This window comes from Peromyscus maniculatus, chromosome 7 (genome assembly GCF_049852395.1).
Source record: "Peromyscus maniculatus bairdii isolate BWxNUB_F1_BW_parent chromosome 7, HU_Pman_BW_mat_3.1, whole genome shotgun sequence".
Classification (NCBI taxonomy): Eukaryota; Metazoa; Chordata; class Mammalia; order Rodentia; family Cricetidae; genus Peromyscus; species Peromyscus maniculatus.
In genome coordinates this window covers 116,923,240-116,949,490 of record NC_134858.1, presented here as the reverse complement: position 1 = coordinate 116,949,490, position 26,251 = coordinate 116,923,240, and the positions used below count along the sequence as shown (strand labels likewise).

The following is a 26,251-nucleotide window of genomic DNA, read 5'->3' as shown; positions in this document are numbered from 1 at the left end:
GCTTTTGAACTGCATTTGTAGGTGAGATCGCTGAGTGGAGCCTTCTGTTTTAAGGTCACTCAGATCTCTAGTCTCAAAGGTAGAACTTGAATTTAAAGCTCATCATTTGTAACTTGGGGCTGCATCCCCACTGCATCTTAGTTTTTTTGTGTGTGTATACATCAGCTTCCCATATCCATCCCCCCACACATCTGCAGCTTCATCTACCTGTGGATCCAAGTGCTCTGGTCCAGTTATATCAGCACTCAGCATCACCCGCCTCTTCTTTGTCCTCATTCCCTGAGCAACGCAGTGTAACAGCTGTTGGCATAGAATTGGCAGGATGGCGCTGCTCTAGTTAAGCTGGAGGTGGTGTAAAGTGTGGGAGGATTCTGTAGGTTCTACACAGATACTGGTCCGTGTAAATACAAGGGATTGGGCATCAGAGTTCTGGTATTGGCAAAAGAATACAATTTTCTGGAAACAGTTCTCCTGGGATACCACAGGACGACTGTATATTCCACAAAGTTTCTTAGTACTAAAAGTTGTTTAATTTTGTTTTCTCTAAAGGTCGACAAAAATAAAAGACTTTGACATCCTTGATCATGTGTCTAGTATATGTAATGGGGCTTCAGAATTTACTGTTGGAAATATTAGAAAGGGTAAGAAAATCAGCAGAAAAGTTCATGTGTATGTTTTTAGAATTTTTTTCTATTTCTCAGCAGTGGCTAAAATTGATAGGAATACCTTTGTTTCTGCCAAGCTAGCCGACTGAAAGAACAAATTCCTTTGCTACAAATACCTAGAAGTAACAGCTAAAAATCCATCAAACTTAAAAGATTCTTAGGTGCCAGAAATAGTGAAGACTCCATAAATTACAGAGGAGTCCTGAGCTAATCCAGTGGCTCCTTGCAGTGGACACCCCTCACTCCAGTATCCTACTAGGTTGCCTTTCTGAACCCGGTGCTGTGACTTTGGGAATTAGGACCTGGGGTCCACCTGGAGGAGATTTTCAGCAGAGTTCCTGTATAGAGATAGGATCATCAGAAAACATTTTCCTCCTCTCTTTTTATAAACTGTTTGTTTGTAGTTTATACATACGAATGTTTGCCTCTGTGTATATATGTACATCACATACACACAAGAAGCCTCCTTCCCTTCCCAGTGAGATGATAAACAGAATAAAAACTGGTCATTGCCAAGAGGCACCAACATCTCTCCTCGTTGTTTTGACTTTATTTCTATGGGTTGAGTCTGAATTTGTACTCTCCACATTAAATGCATACACTGCACCTCCTAGGGTCTAAACATTGAAGCACTGTTGTCAGGCAGCTTCGTTTTGGGTGCAGGGGTCTCAGAAGTGCATGCAGAACACCAGCAAATCCAGGTCTCCGGCTCCTGGGAACAACAGTCCACTCAAGCTGCTGCCAGCCATTCAAGCTGCGGCACACTTGGTGACACTGCACCATGAACTAGAGTTGGCAGACACAACAGCTTCAGTTCTTCAGGAGTTTCATAATGCAGTGGTAGCTCAAAAGATTATAAATCTTTAAATTTATTAAAACCATAAATCAAAACCATAGGGAGTCTGATTATGACCAAAGAATCAAGCAAGACTTCTAGAATGGGAAGGTTCAGTTAAAATGTAAAACAATGGATTCCCCTTGTATGGGCTGGGCTGTAATTTGCTCCTGATTGAATAAGGTATGAAGAAAGATCCACCAGATGATCAAGGTCACAGCATAAAGAACCTCGGACAATGATGCAGTAAGAAAGGTCATTGCCCGTGAAGCCTTCTTCTCCCATTCCATAATTCCAGTTTATAATGAGAAAGTAGCAAAGTAGCAAAGAGCTCCAAGTTGAGAAATATGCTATAAATATCTGACTGGGATTTATCAGAAGTATCAAGCAAAGAAGAAATTGAAAAAGCTGGCTGGTTAGAAGAGATTGATTGGACATGGAGACTAGATGTGACAGGTATGCCGCAGGGCTTTGACAGAGAAGGGCACCATGGGAAACTGAAGAAATCTGTAGCTTCTAGTTAGAAAGATTGTCCTAGTGTTAATGCTTTAGTTATTTCTTGATAATTACAATTTGATCATGTCAAAGGCTAACTTCATGAAGCTAGAGAAGGATATGAAGGAATAGCACACCATCTTTTCAACTCTTCTGTAAGTCAAAACTGTTTCAAAATAGATATTTTTTTAATCTCTGGGAAGTATAGAAAATGCATTCCAATTTGAGAACTAGAATTAAATGTTATTTAAGATCAAACAACATAAAACTCAACCCTTAGTAAACCCATTAAACAGAAAAATGAAAGAAAACAAAACAACAACAACAAAAAACTCAACTGGTTAAGTCCCAAGCACTGTCATAAATATTTAAAGCACTTACACCATCTCATTTAATTTTCACAGTAATCTTACCAGGACAGTACTTTTCCTTTTTCTATTTTATAAACGAAGAAACAGAAATCAGAGGTTAACTAGCCTCGTGCAAAGTCACACCTGTAGTAAATGGGATGTTCAGTCTGTGTGTACACAGTCACACAATTGCGAGTATGCACATGTGTAGACTTACCAGGGAGAGACTGGTGAGATTGAGGCGAAGTAATATTAAATAACAGCCTGTCGTCCTAACGCTTGGGCAGGACGAGGAGGATAAGAAGTTAGCGGTCAGCCAAGGTTGAGGGCAGCATGGATACACGAGACTTAAAAAAACTCTACTCATGGGAAGACAGAACTGCAGGCTTTGTAGCTGGGAAGCCTTGACTGCTCACATTAGAGATTCCAGCTGGTGTCTCTTCTTCCTGCTGTGCCGCTGCCCCCAGTCACGAGAGTGAGGCCAGACCATAGTTAAGTAGTACTGAGGGAGAGTAACTCCAGTTCTCCAGCTAGTCAAGTTCTAGAGTTGGAGTGAACATGGAGTAAGGTTGTTTTGTTTTGTTTTGTAGTGACTGAGTTTTGTAGTCAGGTCCTTTCATCTCACTCTTCCACAGCTGTACTTTAGAAGAAGGAATAGACCTAGAAGAAAGAAATGGATACTAAGGTGCTATCCTGGGCACAGAAAGCGTTAAACATTGAAATCTTTACCAGATGAAGAATGCCACTGTTTAATTTCAGTTTCCATAGCGTTTGCCATTTGTTTCTAACCTGCATTAATCTTCTGAGGCATTGATTGGTTCTTACGCTTAAAATTTACTTTGGAACTACCTGGGAAGGTTTAAGAACTACTGATACCCCAGTCTCACTCCCAAATATTATTCTTTATTTGGTGAGATAAAGCCTAGTGTAGGGCCAGGTGGTGGTGGTGTATGCTTTTAATCTCAGCACTCGGGAGGCAAAGGCAGGTAGATCTCTGTGAGTTTAAGGCCAGCCTGGTCTACAAAGTGAGTTCCAGGACAGGCTCCAAAGCTACACAAAGAAACTCTGTCTTGAGAAAAAAAAAAAAAAAAAAAGCCTAGTGTAGTGATTTGAAAATACCTTCCAGATGTTCTAGTGCATAGCAGTGTTTAAGAGCCACTGTTGAGACTGAGGTGTGCAGAGGTAAAAGCTTACCAGACTTGTACAAGGTTCCGTACAAACTTCCATCCTCATCAGTGGGATAAAACAAGACAGAACCAACACTGTTCTTAGCACTGGGGTAGATAGCTCTGAGAAAAACATTGAATAGAATTACACAGTAATTATGTGGAGAGTAAATTCTTTATTCTTAGTGATCTTCTTTTAAAAGCTTGTAAAGTTGATAATGAAGAATTTACTCCAAACAAGACCTTGTATAACTGAATACAAATGAATTTGGGTTAAATTTGGAAAATATACTATAAATATTTTTTTCCCTTAAAGGGAAACTGAGCAATCTCTTCTTAGAATCTGTTGTTGCCTTAAATTGAAACCTGTTGGGCAGCTGTATAGCAAGAATCAAAATGTTTGATTTCTCTTTTCTAGTTTAAATGCATTTTTACACTTTGCTAACACTTTTAGGTAGTTATCATCTAACTCCCTGAAAATGATATTGCTAAGTAGCAAACATTGGAAGTCCCTAAGAATCGTCTTCTAGAAACAGTATTTTACTAATGAATTTTTCAAAGATTCTGCAGTTTGTCATTAGCAGATTTCTATCTGAAGTTTTGTTCTACTCAGCGTCCTATACCAAGTTTATCCTGCTTTTTGTTTTTAGCAGGGGAAAGGAAGTGAAATATGCTGAGGAGTGTTTAGTTTGCTGTTCAGGAAATAGTTTCTCATTTTTGAAGATGGAAATTCATTTCGTGCTTGAAAACTAAAAATTCTCCTTTCTGATTTTAGACCAACAGCAGCAGAGCTATTGAGGCACAAGTTTTTCCAGAAAGCAAAGGTGGGCATTCCAGCTTTTGAGTGTGTGCATTCATTTGACACTAGTTGTGTTCACAGTTTGTAAGCTGCATTTCTTAAGACGGTTACATTTGGAGAAATGGTGGTAGATAAAATAACTACTGAAGGTATTTATATATGCAATCTTTGGTAAGTAAGATAACTTGTTTTGGGGAGCTGGAGTGAGATGCTTTCCATATAAGCATGAAGACCTAAATTTGATCCCCAGAACCCATAAAGAAATCGAGGTGTAGAGACTTGGCTTATAATTCCCCTGGAATTGGTAAGTGGAGACAGACGGACCATAGAACTCTTTGGCTAGTAAGACTAGGCTAATTCATGACCCCAAGTCTCAATGGGAAATCTTATCTTAACACACATATGACATACATCTGCCTATACATGAACAGTTTTGTTTTTCTTATTGTAAAAGCAATCTGAACAATTGAGCTCTCTGAACTAATAAATACCCCATATCCCAACCATAAGGCATTAGTATGTTTGGAAATGCAGGGCCAACAAAGCACATACAGTAAAGGGAGCTTTTCATAGAAAATGATTCCTAGTACACGCTAAAGGTTTGTCTCCAGTTGAAAAATGATGGAAGTGCTGTATAAAAGCCTTCAGAGTGAAAAGATAAAACCTTTTCTCTTCTCTTCACAAAACAGTTTATCACATATTAATTGTGATTGACACTTCTGTGTCAGTGTTTGGTTCAATAAAAGGTTCTGATAACTGACTTTTATTTTTTAGAATAAAGAATTTCTTCAAGAAAAAATATTACAGAGAGCACCTACCATTTCTGAAAGATCTAAAAAGGTAAATGGGGGTATCATCAGGGTTTAATTCAGTTTTCTTAGGTTGCTTAGAATAGATTTGTGGGAGTTTTTTGTTGTTTGTTTTGCATTTTTAAAGTGGATGCTATTCTGTTGATAGAAATGTGGATTATTCATTTTCAGCCATTTTAAAACATTTTATAAACCCAGTCAGCAAATACCTGTCAGCTGTACGCTTAGGTGTTACTCTGCTGTCTCCTAGAATAACAAGGTGGGCTGGATGGCAGTTTGTGGTGAGTCATTTCTAACCCCTGCTAGTGACTGTTTCCAGCTGTCTAGAGATGGGGATTTTGCATAGCACTTATAGCTTGGGGTATAAGTCATATTACCTCCTAGCTTTAGACAGTGTTATAACAAAGCACTTTGCTTGGTGTGTGTTGTTTCTAAGAACTTTGGTCATAATTTGAACATAAAGAATACATTAAAGCCCAGTTTGGGCAAAATTGATGTTTGCCATTTCACCACAAAGAACCCCCCCACCCCATTTCATTACTCTTCTTCCCTTAAAGGAGACTTAGCACGTGTGAAGGGAATGTTGTCCCATGGATTTCTGTTGATGATGGACTAGAGGGAGAAGACCAGGGTCCTCTGTTCCATATGATATAGTAGAAGGCTTGTCTGGAAATTAGGGTCATTCTGGTATATGGTATAGTAGGCCTGCCTAGGAAGTTAGGACCATTCTGTACATTTCACTGTTTCTCCCCGTCTCAACATCTCTTAGTTGCTTGTCTAGGGTTGAGGCCTTGTGGGCTTTCCCTTGATGTGTTCATGTTGTCCTTCTCCACATCTAGTAATATCTTGGTGAGATTTCATGGTTGTAACTTCTCTGACATTTCTAGAAGACACAATCTCACAGGAAATTCTCTGCTTTTTTTTTGGGGGGGGGGGGGTGGTTCTTACAGTTTTTCTGTTTCCTCTTCCAAAATGTTGCTTTAGCCTTAGGTGCAGGGGTTGTGTTGTAGATGTATCAGTTGGGACTGGGCTCTGCAGCTTACATTTGAACTGGTTTTCTGTAATGCTCTCCATCTTTGCAAAGAGAAGTTTCCTTGACGGAGATGAAAGCTACACTTATTTATGGGTGTAAGAATAAATATTTAGAATGTAGTTAGGGATTGTAGTAAAAATGACAATTATAGGTTCTCCTCCAAGACCCATGACTTCATTAGCCTTGGGTTTCTAGTACCAGGCATAGTTTCCCTCTTGCTGAGCAGACCTTAAGACCAGTTAGACAGCTGCTGTTGACCTCCATGTACCCTTTGGGTTGTCGGGCCATGCTGCTGGTGGTGGTTGTTGTGCTTCATAGGTGTTATCGCTGGATAGGACTCTGGGTGTTTTCCCTCCTTTAGAAGCTGGCTTGGCACCTTCTGTACCATGAAAACTAGTACGTGGAGGTTTTTCAGGTCAGTTCTAGCTCAGGTTCTCTGGTTGGACCCTTTTCCTAACCATGTCATGAATCGAGTTTGAGGTAGAATTGAATTAAGTGGAAAATGTCTGGCTTTAGGGGCTGTGGAGATGGCTCAGTGGTCAAGAGTACTGTCTGCTCTTTCAAAAGATATAGTTTGATTCCTAGCACCCACATGATGGCTCATGACTGTCTGTAAATCCCAGTTCCAGAGGAATCCAAGACCTTCTTCTGGCCTCAGTGGGCACCAGGCATACAAGTGGTACACAGATATACATGTAGGCAAATGCTCATACACATTAAAAAAATAAAACTTGAAAAAATAGTTAGCGTTAATAAATGTACCATACCAGTACTGGAGGAAGTACACGAGACCAGAAATCATCTGATCCAGGAAGTATTCTTTGGCTCTGTTAAGGCTTCTTTAAGAAGATGGCAGAGGGGGAATCCTTACTGTTTCTGAATGTAGGGAGATTACTAAGAAGACAGTGTACCTTAAGGAAAGAGTAGGACACTGATTATAGTGAAATTTTCATCTTCCATTGTGAAAAAATCCATACATTGACAACTCCTAAAATAGATTAAAAAAAAAAGAAGGGGCAAGGGACAAAAAACACCCATTAGAGATGAGTATAAATTTGCAAAGGAGGCTAATATTAGGAAGAAGATATAAAACTTGTTTTTTTGAGTCAGGACCTCACATAGCACAGGCTGACCTCTTCGCTTACCATATTGCCAAAGGTGGCTTTGAATGCCTGGTCCACCTAAGCACTGAATATGCCCCTTACTGGTCCACAGTGCCCATTAAAGCCTCCTCAGTACCAAGCACTGACCCAGGTTCTTGCGTCCTAGAGCAGCGTCTGACTGCTGAGCTACATCCCTTGCTTAGTGTGTGAAGGTTAAGAGAGTGCTGGTTTTCCTGTCCAAACTTGCCTGGCTCCTGGCTCCTCTCGAATCTCTGCTCTGTGAATATAAGTTATAATTTTTGGATTAAAAAGTTGAAGCTGACCAGGCGATGGTCTTTAATCCCAGTACTTGCAGGCAGAGGCAGGTGGATCTCTGTGAGTTTGAGGCCAACTTGGTCTACAAAGCAAGTTCTAGGAAACCTCCTTTCTTCTCCTTTAAATGTCTTGGGACATTACATGTTGGATTTTCCCCCTGTGCCTTAACATAAAAAATATTATTGGGGTTAAGAGTAAAAGAGCGTTGTGGTAAAGTACTAACTAGATAGAGCAGATTGAGGGGTAGAGGGTGTGAATTTGTATGGCACACTTACCAGGATAATAATGATCTAGTTACTGTTTTATTTAGGTGGAAAAAGAATTGAGGTTCCTGTTCAGTGCATACAAGACACCATAATTCTCATGCCTTCCTTTTGCTCAGGTTCGGAGAGTACCGGGCTCCAGCGGCCGTCTCCATAAGACAGAGGATGGAGGCTGGGAGTGGAGTGATGATGAATTTGATGAGGAAAGTGAGGAAGGGAGAGCAGCCATCTCACAACTCAGGGTAAGTGGTAGTGAACTGGATAGACTCTTCAGCTAGAGTTGTCTGTGAGCTGGAAGAGAAAGAAGACGAGAACTACTGACGGTTTCCTGAGTACTTCTATGTAGCAAAGTAGACGGGCATGCTCTCTGAATGTGATGATATTTAGGACATATGAAAATGACCTGTGTTTAGAGGTGGAAATTGTCTTGATATGGAGAATAACTGGATTGTACTAATGGCTAGACACTGCAGAAGAATTGTGAACTAGAAGACCTTGTAACATACAACCATGTCCTGGAAGCATGTTACCCCTTACATGGAGAGGAACAGTGGAACAGTAGACTTCTTTAATTGGTGTATATTGGATATCTTAGGTTGCCGTGTTTGTGTGTGTGCCTTGGGGTCTTCCTTTTCCTTTGCTTCATCATTCTTACCCCAAATTATGTATGTCTATAGATAGATGCCAAGTATTTAAGGGTACTATACCCTTGCCTGCTCAGTACCCCCCTTTTTTGGTGAGTTTAATAATGGTCATGTTTATATCATTACCTAGTGGGATCTACTCTCATGGGAGTTCTTAGGACTCATTTTGTTACTTTTTTTCAGATGAGATTTCTCTGTAGGTCTGGCTGTCCTGGAGCTCTCTATAAAGAGAAGGCCTTGAACGCATAGAATTTCTCCTGCCTCTGCCTCCCAAATGCTGGGGTTAAAGGTGTGCACCACCATGCCCAGTCCCCTTAGGACTCTTGATGTTCATCATTGAATTTTTACTTACCTGGTAGATTTTTAAGTCTAATTCTTTGGTATAACTAAGTTTTTTAAGGCCTTGCCAATGAAAATTGGCAAATTATTTATTAAGCATCAAGCTTAGAAAAGTCCTGCAAAATGGTAGCTCTTTCCTTTCCGCTCCTTCCTTCTGTCTGTCCTCTCTCTCCCTCTCTCTCTCTCCCCCTCTTCTCTTTCTGCTCTCTCCTTCCGCCTGTCCCCCTCCCCCCTTCTCTCCCAATAAAGCTCTAAAAAGGTTAAAAAAAAGATACAATGGTAAACATTTATTTTGCTTAATTATGGATAGTTTCTGTGCTGTCCTTGAAGCTGACTGTGGTGGTGTGAATAGGCATGGTCCCCATACACTCATGTGTTTGAATGCATGGCCATAGAGAGCAACACTGTTAGGAAATGTGACACTGTGGAGGCAGCTTTGCGGTCTCATAGATGCTTCAGTCCTGCCCACTGGGACAGTTGCTTCTGCTCTCTGTGGATCAAGGTGTAGAATTCTCCGCTCCTTCTCCAGCACCATCTCTACCTGCATACCACTGTGAAGATAGTGGACTAAACCTTTAGAACTGTAATAGAAACCCTCACGGAGACATTTGCCCACCATTTCTTTCTCCGATCTGCTGTACATCCTGTGTGCAGTCTGTCTCATATCGAGCACTGCAATAATGTAGAAGTTTATTCCTTTGTTTTTCATGTCTCCACATCACTGTCTGTGTTGTTTGTTTCTTTTCTTATTTGTTAGTTTTTTTCATGTTGCTACTTAGTTTTTAAAATATAGATAGTATAGCCACAAGACACCATTTATAATGTCTCTTTGGTAACTCTGAGGTCCATGCCGGTTCTGTTTGCTTCAGTGTCTGTTCACACTGGCATTAGGAGGGCTTTCCTGCTTCATCATTAGGTGCTAGACAAGGTGAATTTTACTTACTGCTTACCAATAATTTTGTGATTTTGTAGTTAGAAAAATTTAGTGAGTTTGTAAGGTGATAGGTTTCATTGTGGTGCTTTCATATGTATAAACCGTTCTGTTTTGTTCTTGTCTTCCCCACTATTATCCTCCCGCATCCTCTTGGAAAAGTCTCTCTTCTGTCTTAGTGTTCCCCATTCCATTTCTCTTGATCTGCTTACTTGGCTTGGGTGCCATAGTGTGTATGTCACTTTTCTAGTTCTCTCTCCCTCTACTTCCCCTCCCCCTTTCAACCTAGATTCTTCATATAACAGAAAATGTGATTATATAATATTTGTCTGGGTCTTGCTTATTAACACCATCTGCAGTTTCATCCATTTCTTGAAAATGAAATGGTCCTGTGTCTTGGCTGTTGTAAGTATTGCAGCTTTAAACTTGGAAGCATACGTCTCTCTATGTACTCTGGCCTAAATGCCATCAGGCGTATACACAGGTGTGGTATATCTGGGATATATGGTAGGTTTAGTTTTAGTTTTATTATATTTATTTATTTTGAGAATTTTTAAAATTAATTTAAGAGTTAGTATACACAGTAGTGAGTTTCATTATGGCATTTCTGTTTACACTTTGTTCTTCTTGTTTTGATCACACTCTTGTCCTTCCATTCCCCTTCCTTGTTTCCAGCTCGTGTCCTGCTGCTTTCCTCCCTCCTTTGTTATATCCCCTGTTCAATTTTCATGTCACATACATTCCATTATTTTCTCCCCACTCCCCCTTAAGATATCTTCAACTCTTCTGATTCTCTTTCTGACTCACTGACCATGCAAACACAAATGAAAGTTGAAATCTAGGCACCACATAGGATGCATTGGTCTTTCTAGAGGTGTCTGGTTTCACAATGGTTTCCAGTTTCACTCATTTTCCTACAAAAGCTATGCTTTTTTTCTTCATGAATAAAATTCCATTGTATACTTACCACATTTATTTTATCCAATTTTCTGTTTAGTGGACATGTAGCTGGATAACACAGCTATAAGCATGGATGTGCAAGAACATCTAAAATGGAACTTTGAAAACATGTCAAATAACTAGCTGAAAGACTTACATTTGGCCTATGATCTATCTTAGGTATATAATACGTTTGATTATGTTTATTAACATAATCATTAACAAACATTAATCATGCGTTTATGATTAATGGAAGAAATTTGACTTTTGAGTATGACCTTTGCTACCTGAGAATTCACACAGTATGGTTTGCTTATAAAACTGATTTTGTTAAGTTTTCTTTTTGTTTTGCTCTGTGTATTCTCTTTTGTTTGAGACCAGTGCTAGGTGGGTGTGGGGGGGCTGTGTCTCAACTCTGTGGCCCTGGCTGGCCTGGAACTCAGTTTGTCGACTAGCCTGGCCTCGAACTCACAGAGATCCACCTGCCTCTGCCTCCTGAGTGCTGGGATTATATGCATGAGCCACCATGCCCGGCTGAAACTGTTAACTTACTGTAATACGGTAAGTATATTGATGTGTTCATTATGGACTACTTGAATAACAACTATATTAATATCACAGCTTTCTTTTTTCAGAAAAGTTAGATGAGCTAATCAGAATGGAATGTAATCAGTATGATTTGCAGTGTCTTGGAATTTGCTACTTGAAAATGACTACAAATAATCTTAAGTTTTGAGCTAACAAGTGTCTTTTCCTGTGTCTTTCAGTCTCCCCGAGTGAAAGACTCACTATCAAATTCTGAGGTGAGTAACCAGATTATCAAGTCTGTAGACATTGTCAAGTAGACATTTTATTTTGTATTTTGGCTTTAATGTTAAGTTCATTCAGGCAGTCAGTCTGTCTGTCTTTGTCTCTCTCTGTACTGCTGTGTGATTGAATGTTAATGAGGTATTATACCAGCCAGATCTGAAGTTGGCTTAAAGCTCAGACCATTCCTTGCTTGCTGAACTGTTTTTTAGGCTTGAGCTGCTTAAAGTGGAAAGTAGTTGTTTTGCCTTAATCTGTCTAGGAACTTGTCATCTTGTTGTCCTTGCATTTGATTTTTTTTTTTTTTTTTTTTTTTTTTTTGGTTTTTCGAGGCAGGGTTTCTCTGTGTAGCTTTGCGCCTTTCCTGGAACTCGCTTTGGAGACCAGGCTGGCCTCGAACTCACAGAGATCTGCCTGCCTCTGCCTCCCGAGTGCTGGGATTAAAGGCGTGCGCCACCACCGCCCGGCGATTTTTTTTTTTTTTTTTTTTTTTTTAAGGAAGTAAATCCTTTTTTTTTTTTTTTTTTTTTTTTTTTGGTACTTATTTGTACCAGTGGGATAGGCAATTCCGTCAAATAGCATCCTGTAAAGTGGACTTTTCTTATTTTTACTATCTGAGAGAAGTGATTTCATGGGTCTATTCTATTGTATAGTCTTCCTCCTGGTAGCACCTTCTATTTTGAGTATGGTATGTAATTTAAAAGCATATATTTGCTCTTAATTTGTGTACATAGTATGCAGATTACATGTACTACCAAGTACATGACTCAAGTTCATATTAACTACCAACAGGCTAGTGTCTGACAGTGCATGACAACTGCTGTCTCTTCCTGTCCCTCACTCTCTATGTCTGTCTAGGACATAGATGGAATTGCTCTTCTTCCCAGGCCTGAAATTATGTCCGTCCCTGTCCATTCTTTTGGCCAGTGAGAAGTTATAAGGGGGCTGAGGTTATGGCTTCGTTGGTAGAATGCTTCCCTAGCATACCTGAAGCCTTGGGTCCCATCCCCAGTACTACACAAAACTAGCTGTGGATGCACATGCCTTTAACCCCAGCACTTGGGAGGCAGAGGCGGGTGAGTCTCTGTGAGTTCGAGGCCACCCTGGTCTATAGAGCGAGTTCCAGGACATCTAGGACTGTTACACAGAGAAACTGTCACGAAAATAGCAAAAGACAAAACAAAACAAAACCAAAACAAACAAACAAAATAGTTCAAGATCATTCTTGGCCACTTAATGTATCTAAAGCTAGTCTGGAATACATGAGACCCTGCCCTTCACCCCACCCTCTTAAAAAGTTAGCAGAAGGAAGGGCCACTCTGTGATTCCTTATTTTTTAACCCCTGTCACTCTGAACTGCATTCCTGTGTGACAGTAATACCATGCTTAATAATTCCTGCTGCTAAGGTAGACTTGAACTGTGTAGAAGAAGCTCCTCGAGTGTGTTCACCTACTCTAAGTTTAGAACTATTGCTTCTGATTTAACTTACATTGATTAATTTCTTAAAAATTAAATGAGAAAGTATTTTACAGATTATCCAGAGTTTTTCTTTTTGATCTTTTCAGTCTCTTTCCCTAAAAGCATCTTCATGTGAGTTCTTACATACCCACGTTCTCATGCTATTTACATTGTTTTTGATGTAATAGTGATAGAGTTAATATAACATAGAATTCACAGTTAGAGTCATTTTCAGTTTGGTCACATTGAATACATTCATTCTTCAGTGTAACCATTGCTACATCTATCCCAAGAACTTTCCATGCTAAAACTCGATCCATTGAATTTTCTCTCACCTTTAGCTCCTGACAACTTCCTTTATGTTTTCTATCTCTATAAACTTGATTATTCTATATACTTCATATTAGTGGAGTCATAATATATGTTCTTTTCTCACTGACTTATTTTATCCAGCACAGTGTCCTTATGGTTCATCCATGTTGTAGCATCTCTCAGAATGTCTTCCTAATTTTTAAGACCACATATCTGATATTTCATTATGTATGTAGGCAGGGTATGTTTTCTTTGTCTACCTGCCAGACAACAGCTGAAGTGGAGTTGTAGACAGTGCTGCCCTGAACATGAGTGTCTGATAGCTGCTCTCGGTTCTCAGGGATTGCTGAACAGTGGTCACTCCCTTGTGTTTTCAACTTGTCTGGTTTGAGGCAAGGTACTACTTTGTAGTCTGAGTTGGCTTCAAACTCATAATCCTACTGCCTCAGCATCCTAAGTACTAGGATTACAAGTATGTGCCACTGTGCTTTGATGTTTAAAGTTTTTGAAGAATAGCTGTCTTGTTTCCTGTAGTGCCTATACCATTTTTCATCACTACCAACAGTGTACTGAGATTTCAGTTTTTCCATATTTACTTTCCCTGACCCCTGCTTTGTTTTGGTGACAGGACCTCATGTCTGGCTTCCAACTCACTAAGTAGCCGAGGCTGAACTAGATCCTGAACTTGTGCCTCCACCTCCTCAGGGATGGGGATTATAGGCTTGTACCACCATGCTTGGTTTTATGCAGTGATAGGAATCAACCTAGAACTTTGTGCCTATGAGGCTGGACTACAACTCCATCCCTTCCCATTTTGTTTCTTTGTTTTCTATATCCTTTTGGTCTTTATGGTAGTCATATGTACATATAATGTGGAAGCTGCTATTTTGAAATTCTACTAATAATTGCATGAGCTTACTCAATTAAAATTCAAGTTCTATTTTTCTGTCAAAATCTAAAAACAATGCTAGCTTTTTGCTATGCAATTAATGAATATAAAAGTTTCATTAGGTTTTATTTCTGGCCTCCTTATTTTGTTCTTTAATTCTAAATTTAATTTTAATTTCTATGTATGTATGTATGTATGTATGTATGTATGTATGTATGTATCTGTGTGTGTGTAGGAGCACATGCATGTGGGTGCTGACAGAAACCAGAAGATAGCATCAGATCCCTGGGGCTGGAGTTACAAGCAATTGTTATCTGTTCGATGTGGATGCTGAGAACTGAACTCTGGTCCCCTGCAAGAACAGCAAGCCCTCTTAAACACTGAGTCTTTTCTCCAGCCTATCTCCTTGATTTTACTTATGTACAATGTTAGAGAGGGAGTGTGTGTGTGTGCGCCTGTCTGTCTACCTGTTTATCAATTATTTTCTATCAAAAATAGGCCTCTGTTATTGTCCATTGACTTTTCTTTTAGTACTAAAATTGTCTGTTACATTGATATTTTTCCCAGTAGCTAATTTAAAATATTTGGCTTACTTTTATAATCAAGATCTGTTTTTCCTGAAGATTATCTAATTAAAATGTACTAAACATTTGTAGCGTACAAAGTGTAATGTCTGTTAGCTACCAAGCTTCCCATTCTCCTCTGCCCCTCATACAAACTCTCACTATGTAGCCTGTCTGGCTTTGTACTCCTGTCTGTCTTCCTGCCTAGGCCTCCTTCCTTTGATCTGTGTTGTGTATATTAGGTAAATATACAATAATAGGACTCCTTGAGGCTTTGTCGAACAGCCTGGGTGTTATTTGTCCCTTGTCCATCCTTCTACTTCTGTATTGCTCTTCCTTTTGCCCTCCCCAGGTGAAAGCCCCTCCCCATTACTTCCTTTCCTACCTGTTATCACCTCTTTCCTGCTTTTCCTCTCCCCATCCCCGCTCTGTGGTCTTTTCTTAGTTTCTCATGTTGTATACTTATATCTTAGGATTTGGAGCTAGGAACCCCAGACAAGAGAACAAGAAGCATTTGTTTTTCTGGGTCTGGTTTATTTACCTCAATATAATCTTTTTTAGGTCTCTCCATTTACCTGCAAAGTTCATGATTTCATTTTTCTTTACAGTTGAATAGTACCCTTTTGTGTATATGAACCACATTTTCCTTGTCCATTCATCTCTTGAAGGGCATTTAAATTGTTTTCATTTCCTGGCTATTGCGAAGAGAGTAGCCATGACCATTGCTGAGCAGGCGTCTGTGGAATAGGAGATCCAGTCCTTTGGCGTACCCCAGGAGTGGCATAGCTGTAGCATATGGTAGATTTGCTTGTAGTTTTCCTGCCAGCTCTTTTCCCATGACTTGGCCAGCATTTGTTGTCAGATGTTTTGATGATCTAAGTCATTCTGACTGGGATGAAGAAATCTCAAAGTTGTTTTAATTTGTGTTTCTCTGATTGCTTAGGATGGTGAACACATTTTGAGGTGTTTCTAGGCCATTTTTATTTCTTCTGTTGAGAATTCTCTGTTTAGACCCTTGACTACTACTTATTGGGTCATGTGTTTCCTTGATTCTTTGTTTTTTGAGTTCTTTGTATATTGTGGTTATTAATCCTCTGTCAGATATGTAGCTGACAGGTTCTCTCCCATTCTTTGGGCAGCTTCTTCACTTGGCTGATTATTTCCTTAGCTCTTCTGTAGTTTTATGAGGTCTTAGCTGTCAATTGTTGGCCTTGCCTCCTGGGCAAATGGAGTTTCGTTCAGAAAGTCCTTACTTATATCTTAGAGGGTACAGCCTGTATTTTCTTATAGAAATTTTAGTGTTCCCGGTTTCAAATTGAGGACTTTGATCCACTTCCATCTAATTTTTGTGTAAAGTATGATAGATGTGGGTCTAATTTCATTCTTCACATGGCAATCCAGTTTTCCCAGTACCATTTCTTAAAGATATTGTCTTTTCTTCCTTTTTTTTTTTTTTTCTTTTCTTCTCTCGGGTCACAGTTTGGGAAGCCATCATTCTCAGGTGTGATGGCTCCCTCTGGTTGGCCTCTTGTGAGGCTGTGAGTGCACCATGACCTGACAGGTTGGTTGCCTGACATGTGTGAGCACATGCAAAAGAGCCGGCATAGCTGGAAGAGAGTCTCGGCTGCCTGTTAGAGCAGCCCACTCTCACAAGTACTGATCTGCTTACCCTCTTCCAGAGGTCAGGCAACAGCAACCCATTCACCTCCCACTGGGTTCATCTTTTAAAGATTTTATAATCCTATCTCAGAACGTTGCTAGACCAGGTATGACAGCACACATCTATAATCCCAATTTTTGGGAAGCTGAGGGACCAGCCTTGACTACCTAGCAAGCTCCAGTCCAGCCTGTTTAATAAAGCAAAAACACCCTCCTCTACAAAACCAAAACCAGAGTCTAAAAGGTTTTAGAATGCTTAGAAATACTGACTGTGTGTAGTATAGACAGATGCAGAGAGTGGTACTGATTCAGTAGCAGGACAAGACACGTGAGAGGGTTGCCCTGTGAGCCCGCTCAGATGCCGTGGACCTCTCTCCTACTTACACAGCACTGCATGTGTTTGCTGCAGCTCTTCTCAGCAGCTGATCCCATGGGTACTTTGCTCCAAGTTCCAGAACAGATTTCTGCTCATCTACCTCAGCCATCTGGCCAGATGCCTACACAGCCTGCCCAAGTCTCTCTCCTGCCCCCTGCAGAGCAAGCGAAAACGGCACAGGTACGGTGGGATGTGCTTTCATGGTCCCTCATCTTGTGGCAGATGAGAAAATTAATGCAGCTGTGACCTCCCCAGTTGATCCTTTGGTTTGGAACAAGTGAGAAATTCTGTCTTCATAGTTTTACAAGTACAGATAAAAGCATTCAATAAGGATCACACAGGTTTTTAAGCAACAAAATAAGTTAATTATGAAAACATACCAAGTACAATTTGGCTAATATATTGTCAGCTCTTCATTAGATCTTTATTAAATTTAATGAGACTAAGTCCAGTCAATAGAGTTAATTCTGAGACTGGAAAGTTAGCCGCCTTTCCTTTTTGCTCACTTACACACATTAATACTTCTTTTTCAGGCTCTTATGTTTTCAGAATTACTCTGTTTAAGGTATTTGTCCATTTTGTGAGAGTTGACTTTGTGAAAGCTTGGTAGAATTTAATTAAGCGTGCACACAGTTATCATTGAATTGCAGTGTGGTGGCAGTGTCTGGGGACAACAGCTTCACTGTGGATCCCTGCACGCTGTGTAACTCTGGCTCCGTTTTGGAGACTCTGATGCTCTGTATTGTGGGAAAGACAGGGAAGTTCTGCTGTTTCCTTTTGTACTTTAATATGTCATCATCTCCTGTTCAGTCTCTGGAGACCACTGCTCTGAGAACTTCCAGGTAGTCCTAGTGGGGAATTTGTTTGGCCCTTCCTTCCTCTAGCACAGGGGGAAAAATACAGGTGTCTTAGAAGAATGAACAGAAAGATTGGATTTATTTCATAGACAGTGTGTATGTCCTTCAGCAAGCAAAGGGTGGCTTTGCAGTTTTAGAAAGATTTACTCTAGCCACAAAAAACCCTGGCATTTGGTTGACTAGAGCCCTGGGAGACAGCTAGTTTAGGCCTTTCCTTGGGAATTAACGTTCTGATTGTATTGGACATGGCTGACAGCTGCCTTTTGTTGCTCCTTTGGAGTTGGTATCCTCCCCACAGCAGGGGACATCTTAGGGATTGGAAGGTCTTGGGCTGGAGAGAAAAGAAACTGCTGCCAAGAGTCTTTCACAGATGACCGTCAGTGACTTTATACTGTCAATGCATTTCAGGCTCAGTCCGCAGGAGACCGCTCCCAGGAGACCAAGGTCCCTATCAGTCTAGTGTTGAGATTAAGGTACGTGGGCACTTGCTGCTTTATGAGTACTCTGTAGATGTTGTCATAGTTGGGAGTAAGAGTAACTGCATAGGATTGTGTGTGTGTTTCTAACAGAGATATGTCATGTGTACTGGTAGACATTATGTTCTAATTTCTCTACCTTAACTAGAACTTCCAGGGAGCCTGGGTAGTTTCAAGTCTCAGCACATAGAATATTCAAGCTGTACCTTACCAGTCAGATGTGAGTTTCTGGAGTTATTATATTAACTGCTTCTAGTATGGTCCCCATTCCTTTTCCTGCCCTCTCTGCCTCTTCAAACCCTGGCCATCTTAAGTCCTATTTAAAAACTATCTTTGTGCTGAGCAAAGGTGACGCACGCCTTTAATCCCAGCACTTGGGAGGCAGGAGCAGGTGGATCTCTGTGAGTTCCAGGTCAGCCTGGTCTACAGAGGGAGATCCAGGATAGCCAGGACTGTTACACAGAGAAACCCTGTCCCCCCCAAAACAAAGCAACAATGAAAAAACCAACTATTTTGGGGGGCTGAAAGAGATGGTTCAATGGTTAAGACCACTGGCTGCTTTTGCAGAGGTCCTGGGTTTGGTTCCTAGTACCAGATAAGGCTCACGACCATCTTTAACTCCAGGCCCAAGATATCTGACACCCTCTTCTGGGCTCTGAGGTCACCAGGAATGCACATGGTGGACAGCCATAGATACAGGCAAAACTCATCACATAAAAGACATAAATAAACAAAAACCTCTAAAGCTTTCTTCTCCATCCAAATCTCACGTGTTCTGGATTGTTAGAAATTTGAAGGAATAACGTGCACTTAGTTTTGTGAGTCTGTCCTAGTGACCAGTGGGAATAAGGATGAAAAGGGGCCTCTGTCATTTGAATCGCTCCTTCCTGTGTTCACACAGGTCTTTCTCTTAGGTTTATTTTACTATATGTCCTAGTTCATTTTTTGTTGCCAAAACAGAATTCCAAAGATTGAGTAATTTATAAATAATAGAGGTTTAGGCAAGTGTGACTCACGACTATAATCCCAGCCCTTGGGAAACTGAGGCAGGAGAATTGCTGAGAGTCTGAGTCAACCCTAGCTAGAGAGTAAGATCTTGTTTTAACAGCAACAACAAAATCCAGAGATTGATTTCTTCCAGTGGAGACCAGAAGCCCAGAGCTGTATGTAGATCTGCACCTACACCCGAGGAAGGCCTTCATGTTGCTTTATCCTGTGACAGAGAAGGCAAGAGCTCACAGGGAAAGAGGAGACATGGTTCACATAACAGACCCACTCGCTGAATTAGCCTGTAACCTCTCAGAGCTGCATTAGGAATCACCTTTCCAACACAGTAACTCTGATCATAGCATTATCTTAGTGGGAATCAGGGTGGGAACGGGCATGAGTATCCTCAGATAAAAGATTCTTGTCTTCATCAGTAAGCGGGGCAATAAACTCAAAGGTAATTTGATGACAGTGCTGAAAGTGTTTGCTCAGAGCCCTGTAGCGTGAGCACATCAGGACAGAATGTATGATCTGTGGGAACAGAATAATCTCTTCATATATGCATGTACATTCACATATAAACACATACATCCATACAGATATATGCATGCATATATAGATATACACTGCTAATCCCGCTGGTTGAGAATAAGACCACTACCACAGTTTAGAGTCAAGTTTTGAAGCAAGCTTTAATTAAATACTGGCCAGGTTGATGGACTCTCTGGTTTCTCAGAAAATGGCCCTCAGCCACGTTTTGCAGGGGCTTAAAAAGGCAAAACCCATAATTCACGTGCAAGTATACATCCTAACGTACTTCCTGCCGGCATACCTCCCACTTATATCCAGTTAGGGGCAAGGTTATATCCTGACATATTTCCAGCCCACGTACCTCCTGCCTACATGTGATTAAGCACATCCAGTGGAGATGGGTCAAACTTGTTTAGGGGAGTGAAAACACGTGGCTTGTTATCTCCCATAAACAATAGCCTCCAGCATTTCAGGAACTATCTGTCTTTGGACAAGGGACCTGCAGATCAGAGACATTTTTTGTTTCATGGATCTCTTAGTCATAGTAATTAAAACTTAAAATGTAACTTTGACTCTCACAATACATACACACGCACACACACACACATATATATATAGGCAGACTATAATAAATTCTGCATAAATCCAGAAATTCTTATTTTCTTTATTCTGTTTTCTTTCATAGAAATTCCAAAAAAGAACTAAATGATATTCGATTTGAATTTACTCCTGGGAGAGGTGAGTATTAAAAAGTATGGTCAAAAAAAAAAAAAGGTTAGAAACACAATGTCTAATAACTTGCTACTTAGTTAGGTATAAAGTTTTTGTCATTTAGATAAAGTTTTGCTTTTAAACGATGGTAAACTTTCTGGTTTAGGTTTTGGAAAATATGTATGAAGAAAAACTATGGATTTACTAGTTCTTTCACTTGGAAACCTGACTGTAATAAGATGTATAGTAATGAACACAAGCCCATTAGTAAATGGTCATGCATTTCCCTAAACATTATTCCATTCAATTCTTAAAACAGCCATCCAAGGAAAAATGATTCCCATTTAATAGAGGATGAACTCCAGGGTTAAAGGAAGGCAGAAGAACTTGTTCATAAGCCAGAAAGAAGCTCAGTTCAGTTGACGTTCTTTCAGAGGCCAGAGTCCTCGTTCTCATCACTGCACACACTGCTTCTCTCTGATAGTAAACCAGAGACACGGTCCTGGCTTCCTTTCTCCTCGTGTGGAAGCTGACCCTTGTCACAGTGCTGCTTCTAATTGTGAACTTCACCCTGCAACAAGGCTTCTCTTTCTCGTCTTTGTTAACTCAGGCTTCTGAGTTGAGGAGTGGCCAGCAAATGTCTGTTGCTAGGTTCCAAGCTAATTTTACTTCTTTTAAGGAGAATGAATGCAAATATACAGAGGGGTACGCGTTACTTTTTAGGAATATTTCCAGGAATTTTAATTGCTAGTCTTTTGTACGAATGTGTACACACTACCTCTGCATTGGTTCTCTTGTTCCTTCAATACCTCATCAGTTAAAGATGAAATTGGTTGGTTTGTTTGCTTATTTGAGACAGGGCCTCATTGTGTGGTGTTGACTGGCCCTGAACTCATAGAGGTCTGCCTCCCTCTGCCTCCAGGGTGCTGTGATTAAAGGTTCATGACAGCACGCCCAGCCTAAAGATGACATTAGATTGAGATAGTTTGCTTCATCTTTGGTTTCCGGTTAGATCCATCACTTACATTGTATTGCCTAGCATGAGTAGGTAAGAAAACAAACTGCCAGAATAATGATAATAATTTTAGTAAACTTTTACGATTCTCAGAAAAGATTCTAAAGTATTTTCTTAAGTTTTGAGAATAAATTTCCATATCTCTGGCACTGAATTTCATGTCTCAAAACTCAGAGAGCTCAAGTGCAAAGTTATGTTTAACATAGGAATATCTCATTATCACTGTAGGGACTCTTGTGGTATGGTTGTGAACATTATATAGTTTGGAAACTTATCTCTTATTTCGAGTTGATATTTGCATTATAGTTCATATAGAGTCTGCTCCCTCGCCAGATCTATGAGAATTCTCACTTGAGAGTCTAGGACAACCCCCGCCTGCCTTCACTAAGCTAGCCGATTCTGGCAGTGTGGATACCTGTGCTGACCGGGAGAGCCACAGTGACATGTGCACACAAGAAATTGAGCGCCGTGTTCTTTGTCCTTGCAGATACAGCAGAGGGGGTCTCTCAGGAGCTCATTTCTGCTGGCCTGGTGGATGGAAGGGACTTAGTAATAGGTGAGCATGTCACTTTCTTGTCATCTGGTATACATGGTGCCTAGACACCCAGCTTCCAGTGAGCAGCTGTGTTGCTTCTTGAAGTGGTCTTGGCTTCACTCAAATTACAGTATCAAGACAGTTCTTACTACCAGAGCAAAACAGCAAAACCTGTCCTACCTCAGACCCTTGACAGTGGTAGATGTCTCTCGGACGATGTAGAAGAGATAGGAAAAGGCACAAGTTAGTAAGTTAATGGCTCTACCATTTCTAATCTGTTGGCATAGCTAATCTTTGTAGAACACAGAAGTGAGGAGGACAGAGACTGAATCCTAGAAAAACCAAAGTAAAGACAGGCTAATACAGTTGGGCTGACAATACTTTCCTCTGAAACACTAACTAATGGAGAGTTTAGGCTTTGTGGGCCTTGTATGGTCTGTCTTTTTTCATTGTTTTTTGGAGTACAGTGTCTTGCTGTGTAACCTGGGCAGACCTGGAACTTAGTACCCTTTTCCTGTCTCAGCCTCCACAGTACTAGAGGTATAGGTGTATATCTCACAGTTGGGTTTTGTAGTATGTCATTTGAAAATCCTTCTGGTTTACAGGTAGCACAAAAATAGATCACAGGCTATATACTTGGTTGGCTCCTAGTCACATGCATTCTAGTCTATTAACATAAGGCATATCTTTTAATAAACTGCCTAAAAAAGGGTAGCTAATACATTTTAAAGATTGTTAGTTTAACAATGATTCAGGATTTATTTATTCAGTCTGGAGATCAACAATAGCTTTGATTTGGAAAATGCCTGGCCTGTTTCCTCCATTTTGATTGTACATTAAAGATTTTTAACTACCATTTTAAGATTTTTAAAATATTATTAAAAATGTATTTATGTAGCTGCTCATTAATTTTCTTTGTATGATTACAGTGGCAGCTAATCTGCAGAAAATTGTGGAAGAACCTCAATCAAATCGATCTGTCACTTTCAAACTGGTACTCACCCCTCTTACCCATCTGCAGACTAGCCCTTCTATCCCCGAATGCGAAGACTGTTAAAATATGCTGAGCTCTGTCCATTTACTCTTCCCAAGATCCCTGGCTAAACTCTCAACCTCACTTCCTCTCTCCCTCCCAGAAGCCTACAACCCAGACTTCTGACTTCTCTCAAGGAAAATTATAAAGCTGTTTGACCCTAGTTGTAGGAACAGCCCCCATCATTTCTGGAAGAAACAAAGTAGTCTTCTATTTATATCCCATCGACCTTTCACTTACTACCTTCCTTTCTGCAGTCCTTAATCAATTTTATTGCTACCTAAAAGTTTATTTAAAAATTGCCACACCTTCTCATTTTGTTTGACTCTTAGGCATCTGGTGTTGAAGGTTCGGATATTCCCGATGATGGCAAACTAATAGGATTTGCCCAGCTCAGCATCAGCTAAACCACAGTCCTGGAAGAGTCAGCCTAAGGAGGTGCCACACATGCCTGTCTGTTGCTTCTGTTGGCCTGAACCTACAACTGCCAAAGAACCCGGCAGCAGACTTCCCGGCTTGGAGCTTCAGAGTTCTTTGTTTGTGTTGTTCCTGCCATCTCCCCACCCCTTTTCCCGCAAGGAAAGAAAAGTTGGTTTACCAGTGGCCAGCATCCCTCAGAGAGTTCCGTTCGTAGATATGCTGCTCATGTCCCCTCTCTCCTCCATCTGAGAAGGAGCCAGCGTGCCTCAAGGCCCAGGATGGAAATCTCTTAGCTCATTCTTGCCTTACTACAGCGATGGCCCAAGTGGATAGTAGCAGCTGCATTGGGCATCCTCATCTTGCCGGTTCTCCCACACCTGCCGAGATCTGAGCATCTTGGGATATCTCTTTAACACTGAAGTAGCAATTAAAAATTGATTGTTCAGCTGGAGCCCAGAGAATTTAATTAGTGTTTTTTCTTTGTACCTGATGCTAATTCTAGCAACCTTTGTTAGGAAAAAGCACAGCCTCGGATGGAGGCAGCCTAAACTCTTGTCTGTTCTGTTCCTGGTGTCTCTACATGTTTTGCTGAAGCTGTTCTCAGGCACCCCCTTCATTGCTCCCTCCAGAAAGGGTTGCTAGCCTTAACTTCAGCTGGTGCAAAACATCTGACAGTAGTCAGACTTCAGCCATCTGCTCCTTCGGAGTGGAACCTTGGGTGGTTTTTGCAGAGAACGTCAAGTAATGGCTTATAACTCTGATCTTGCCAGAGGTAGTTTCTGAGCAAGAAAAGGAACTCGTAAGTCATATCATTGGGAAAGCATTTTCAATTTTAAACATTTAAACTGAAGAAAAATTGATCCTCGATCCTCCTGTGAAGATGGACTTGCCTGGCCTCTACGTCATGAGGAAATGGTGTGCCCAGCTGCGACTTTGACAGCAATAAAGGAGACCGGCCTGGGCCCGAGGCTTGCCTTCTGCTCTTCTCCTGCACTGACTCCTTGGAGGGGTCTTCATTCACTGGACCTGACCCAAGATGGAACATGAAACCACATGTGCCGTGACCTTTAGGTTTTATGAGTAGACAGTGTTAATTTGATTTTCTACAGAAATTATGTAAATTATTCTTTAGGTTTAAAAAAGAGCACTCAATGCAATATGTGTATAATCAGTGGGGTTGGTTTTTCTTTTTTCCTACTCTTTAATAGCATTTGTCTGATTGCTAATAAGCCTACCAAGTTACCAAATTTTATATAAGAATGGAATAGTCAGTCTGGCCTTAAAGAGACATACAAAGATGGGCTGTGGGCCCCTAGAAAGGGACTAGTTAGTTGTCTTTTATAGAGTTCCTTGGACCTGCCATTGTTGTTCTGATGAACAAGAATTGGTACCTAATGTGTTCCCACCCTCACCCCGGCCCCTCATAGTTCTGAGGATCAAACCATAGTATTGCTCATGCAGGCAGCTCTGGAGTTTCCTCTTGGGACACACCCAAGAGCCTCCCCATCCTGATTGTGTCACCTCCTGTGTCATTCCGAGCCCGCAGTTTGAGTCATGGACTTTCTTCACCTCTTAGGAGTGCAAAGGCATGTTGGGAAAGGGATGCTGGAAAGGAAGAGAAGATGGGCTTGAGAAGGGAGTTCAGAGGCAAGTAGATTAGATACCAGAGTCCAAGGTCCCAGCAGGATTGGTCAAAGGAGGAACCTGCTGAGCCAGAAGGGAGAACAAAGATTGACCAGCTAGCTAGAAAAACATTCATCCTCCCTCCCTCCCTCCCTCCCTCCCTCCCTCCCTCCCTCCCTCCCTCCCTCCCTCCCTCCCTCCCTGTCTTTCTTAATCCTTAATAGAGAGGTAGGGCTATGACAAGCAGGGCGGGGAGGTGGGACTGAGGCACAGAAAACAGGCGTGTCATCTTGGCATAAGACTAGTGGCTTGTTGTAGAATCTGTTTTGCTTTCGACAGCCTGTCTTAATTCACTTAGGAGCTCAAGAAGGAATATGTAACATCACTCTGTTACAGTTTTTGACTTGAGGTGGTCCAGTGCCAGGCTGGAAATATGCAACAGCTCCTTTCCTGTTCACGTTCTCCAGACCATCTTCACCTTTGCCCTGGTGTGGGGGACAGGCATGACAGTAAAAGTGGCCTGGGCTTTCTTTTTCAGTTCATCATTTGCTTTTCTGGGAATTAGAAGGTAGGCACCAAGACCCAGGACAGTGTTACTTGTTCTGCATGATGTGTGGTGAATCCCTCTGCTGGCTTACACAGTGATGTGAGATACCAGTCAATGGAAACTGCCCAGGCAGGACAGCGTGGAACCCGGGCCCGTTTCTCTCCTTCCCGGGAGCAGTGCTTCAGGGTGGACCTCTGTCACTAGGTCCTCAAGATACTCTTGTCCCTGGAGGAGGGACTAACTATAGCACAAGATAATATGTGCCAATGCTATTTGTGAAATGTGTGGTCTTTCTAAACGATTAAAGGGATTGTTTTTGGTTTTTTGGTTTTTTATTTTCTTTTTTTGAACCAAATCTTAGAGCCAGCTGAGACTGTTAAATAATCTGGAGGATGGGATAATGATGTACCAGTAAATGTAAGTTCCTCCTTACGACATATGCTAGATGATGGGAGATGTAAAATATTACCTTCCCCCTCTTCTCTTGACTTTGTATTTTACTGCATGTTTTCTTCTTCATTTTTAATCAATAAAGAATAAATGGTCTATAGTGATGTATGGGTGCTTTTTTTTAATGGCTGTTGATAAAGCGCTCTGGGGAGTAGGACATGAAATCACTACTTTTAATTTTCATGTGACCAGCGTGAAGAAGTGATGTGTATAAATAGTAAAATGAGCTTACTGACATACAAATTTCTTAGTAGAACAGCTTCACACTGCTGTGCTCAAGTTGGGGAAACACATACCTCACTGGGAAGAATGAAG

General features: G+C 40.9%; 1 protein-coding gene and 2 long non-coding RNA genes across 5 annotated transcripts in view; 1 reads left to right on the top strand and 2 right to left on the bottom strand.

Moving 5' to 3' along the window:
* Oxsr1 (oxidative stress responsive kinase 1) overlaps positions 1-26,040 on the top strand; it is a 92,696-nt gene extending 66,656 nt beyond the window's left edge. For all 3 annotated transcript variants that reach the window (XM_076577332.1, XM_042282034.2, XM_042282035.2), the window contains 10 exons: positions 4,287-4,335; positions 5,085-5,150; positions 7,953-8,075; positions 11,454-11,489; positions 16,785-16,931; positions 18,017-18,081; positions 20,288-20,340; positions 21,816-21,884; positions 22,793-22,857; positions 23,229-26,040. In XM_076577332.1, coding sequence (XP_076433447.1) covers positions 4,287-4,335; positions 5,085-5,150; positions 7,953-8,075; positions 11,454-11,489; positions 16,785-16,931; positions 18,017-18,081; positions 20,288-20,340; positions 21,816-21,884; positions 22,793-22,857; positions 23,229-23,303 — 748 coding nt within the window. In that variant the 3' untranslated portion in view covers positions 23,304-26,040. The remainder of the gene's footprint in view (positions 1-4,286; positions 4,336-5,084; positions 5,151-7,952; positions 8,076-11,453; positions 11,490-16,784; positions 16,932-18,016; positions 18,082-20,287; positions 20,341-21,815; positions 21,885-22,792; positions 22,858-23,228) is intronic.
* On the bottom strand, positions 1,196-5,695 carry LOC121831029 (uncharacterized). Its single transcript, XR_013052998.1, has 3 exons — positions 3,540-5,695; positions 2,563-3,005; positions 1,196-1,509 (listed from the first exon to the last, which is right to left on the bottom strand). It is a non-coding gene; the product is annotated as an uncharacterized LOC121831029 (long non-coding RNA).
* Positions 7,648-23,232, bottom strand: LOC143274369 (uncharacterized). Its single transcript, XR_013052997.1, has 3 exons — positions 21,744-23,232; positions 7,846-8,124; positions 7,648-7,733 (listed from the first exon to the last, which is right to left on the bottom strand). It is a non-coding gene; the product is annotated as an uncharacterized LOC143274369 (long non-coding RNA).
* Positions 26,041-26,251: the final 211 nt, after the last annotated feature.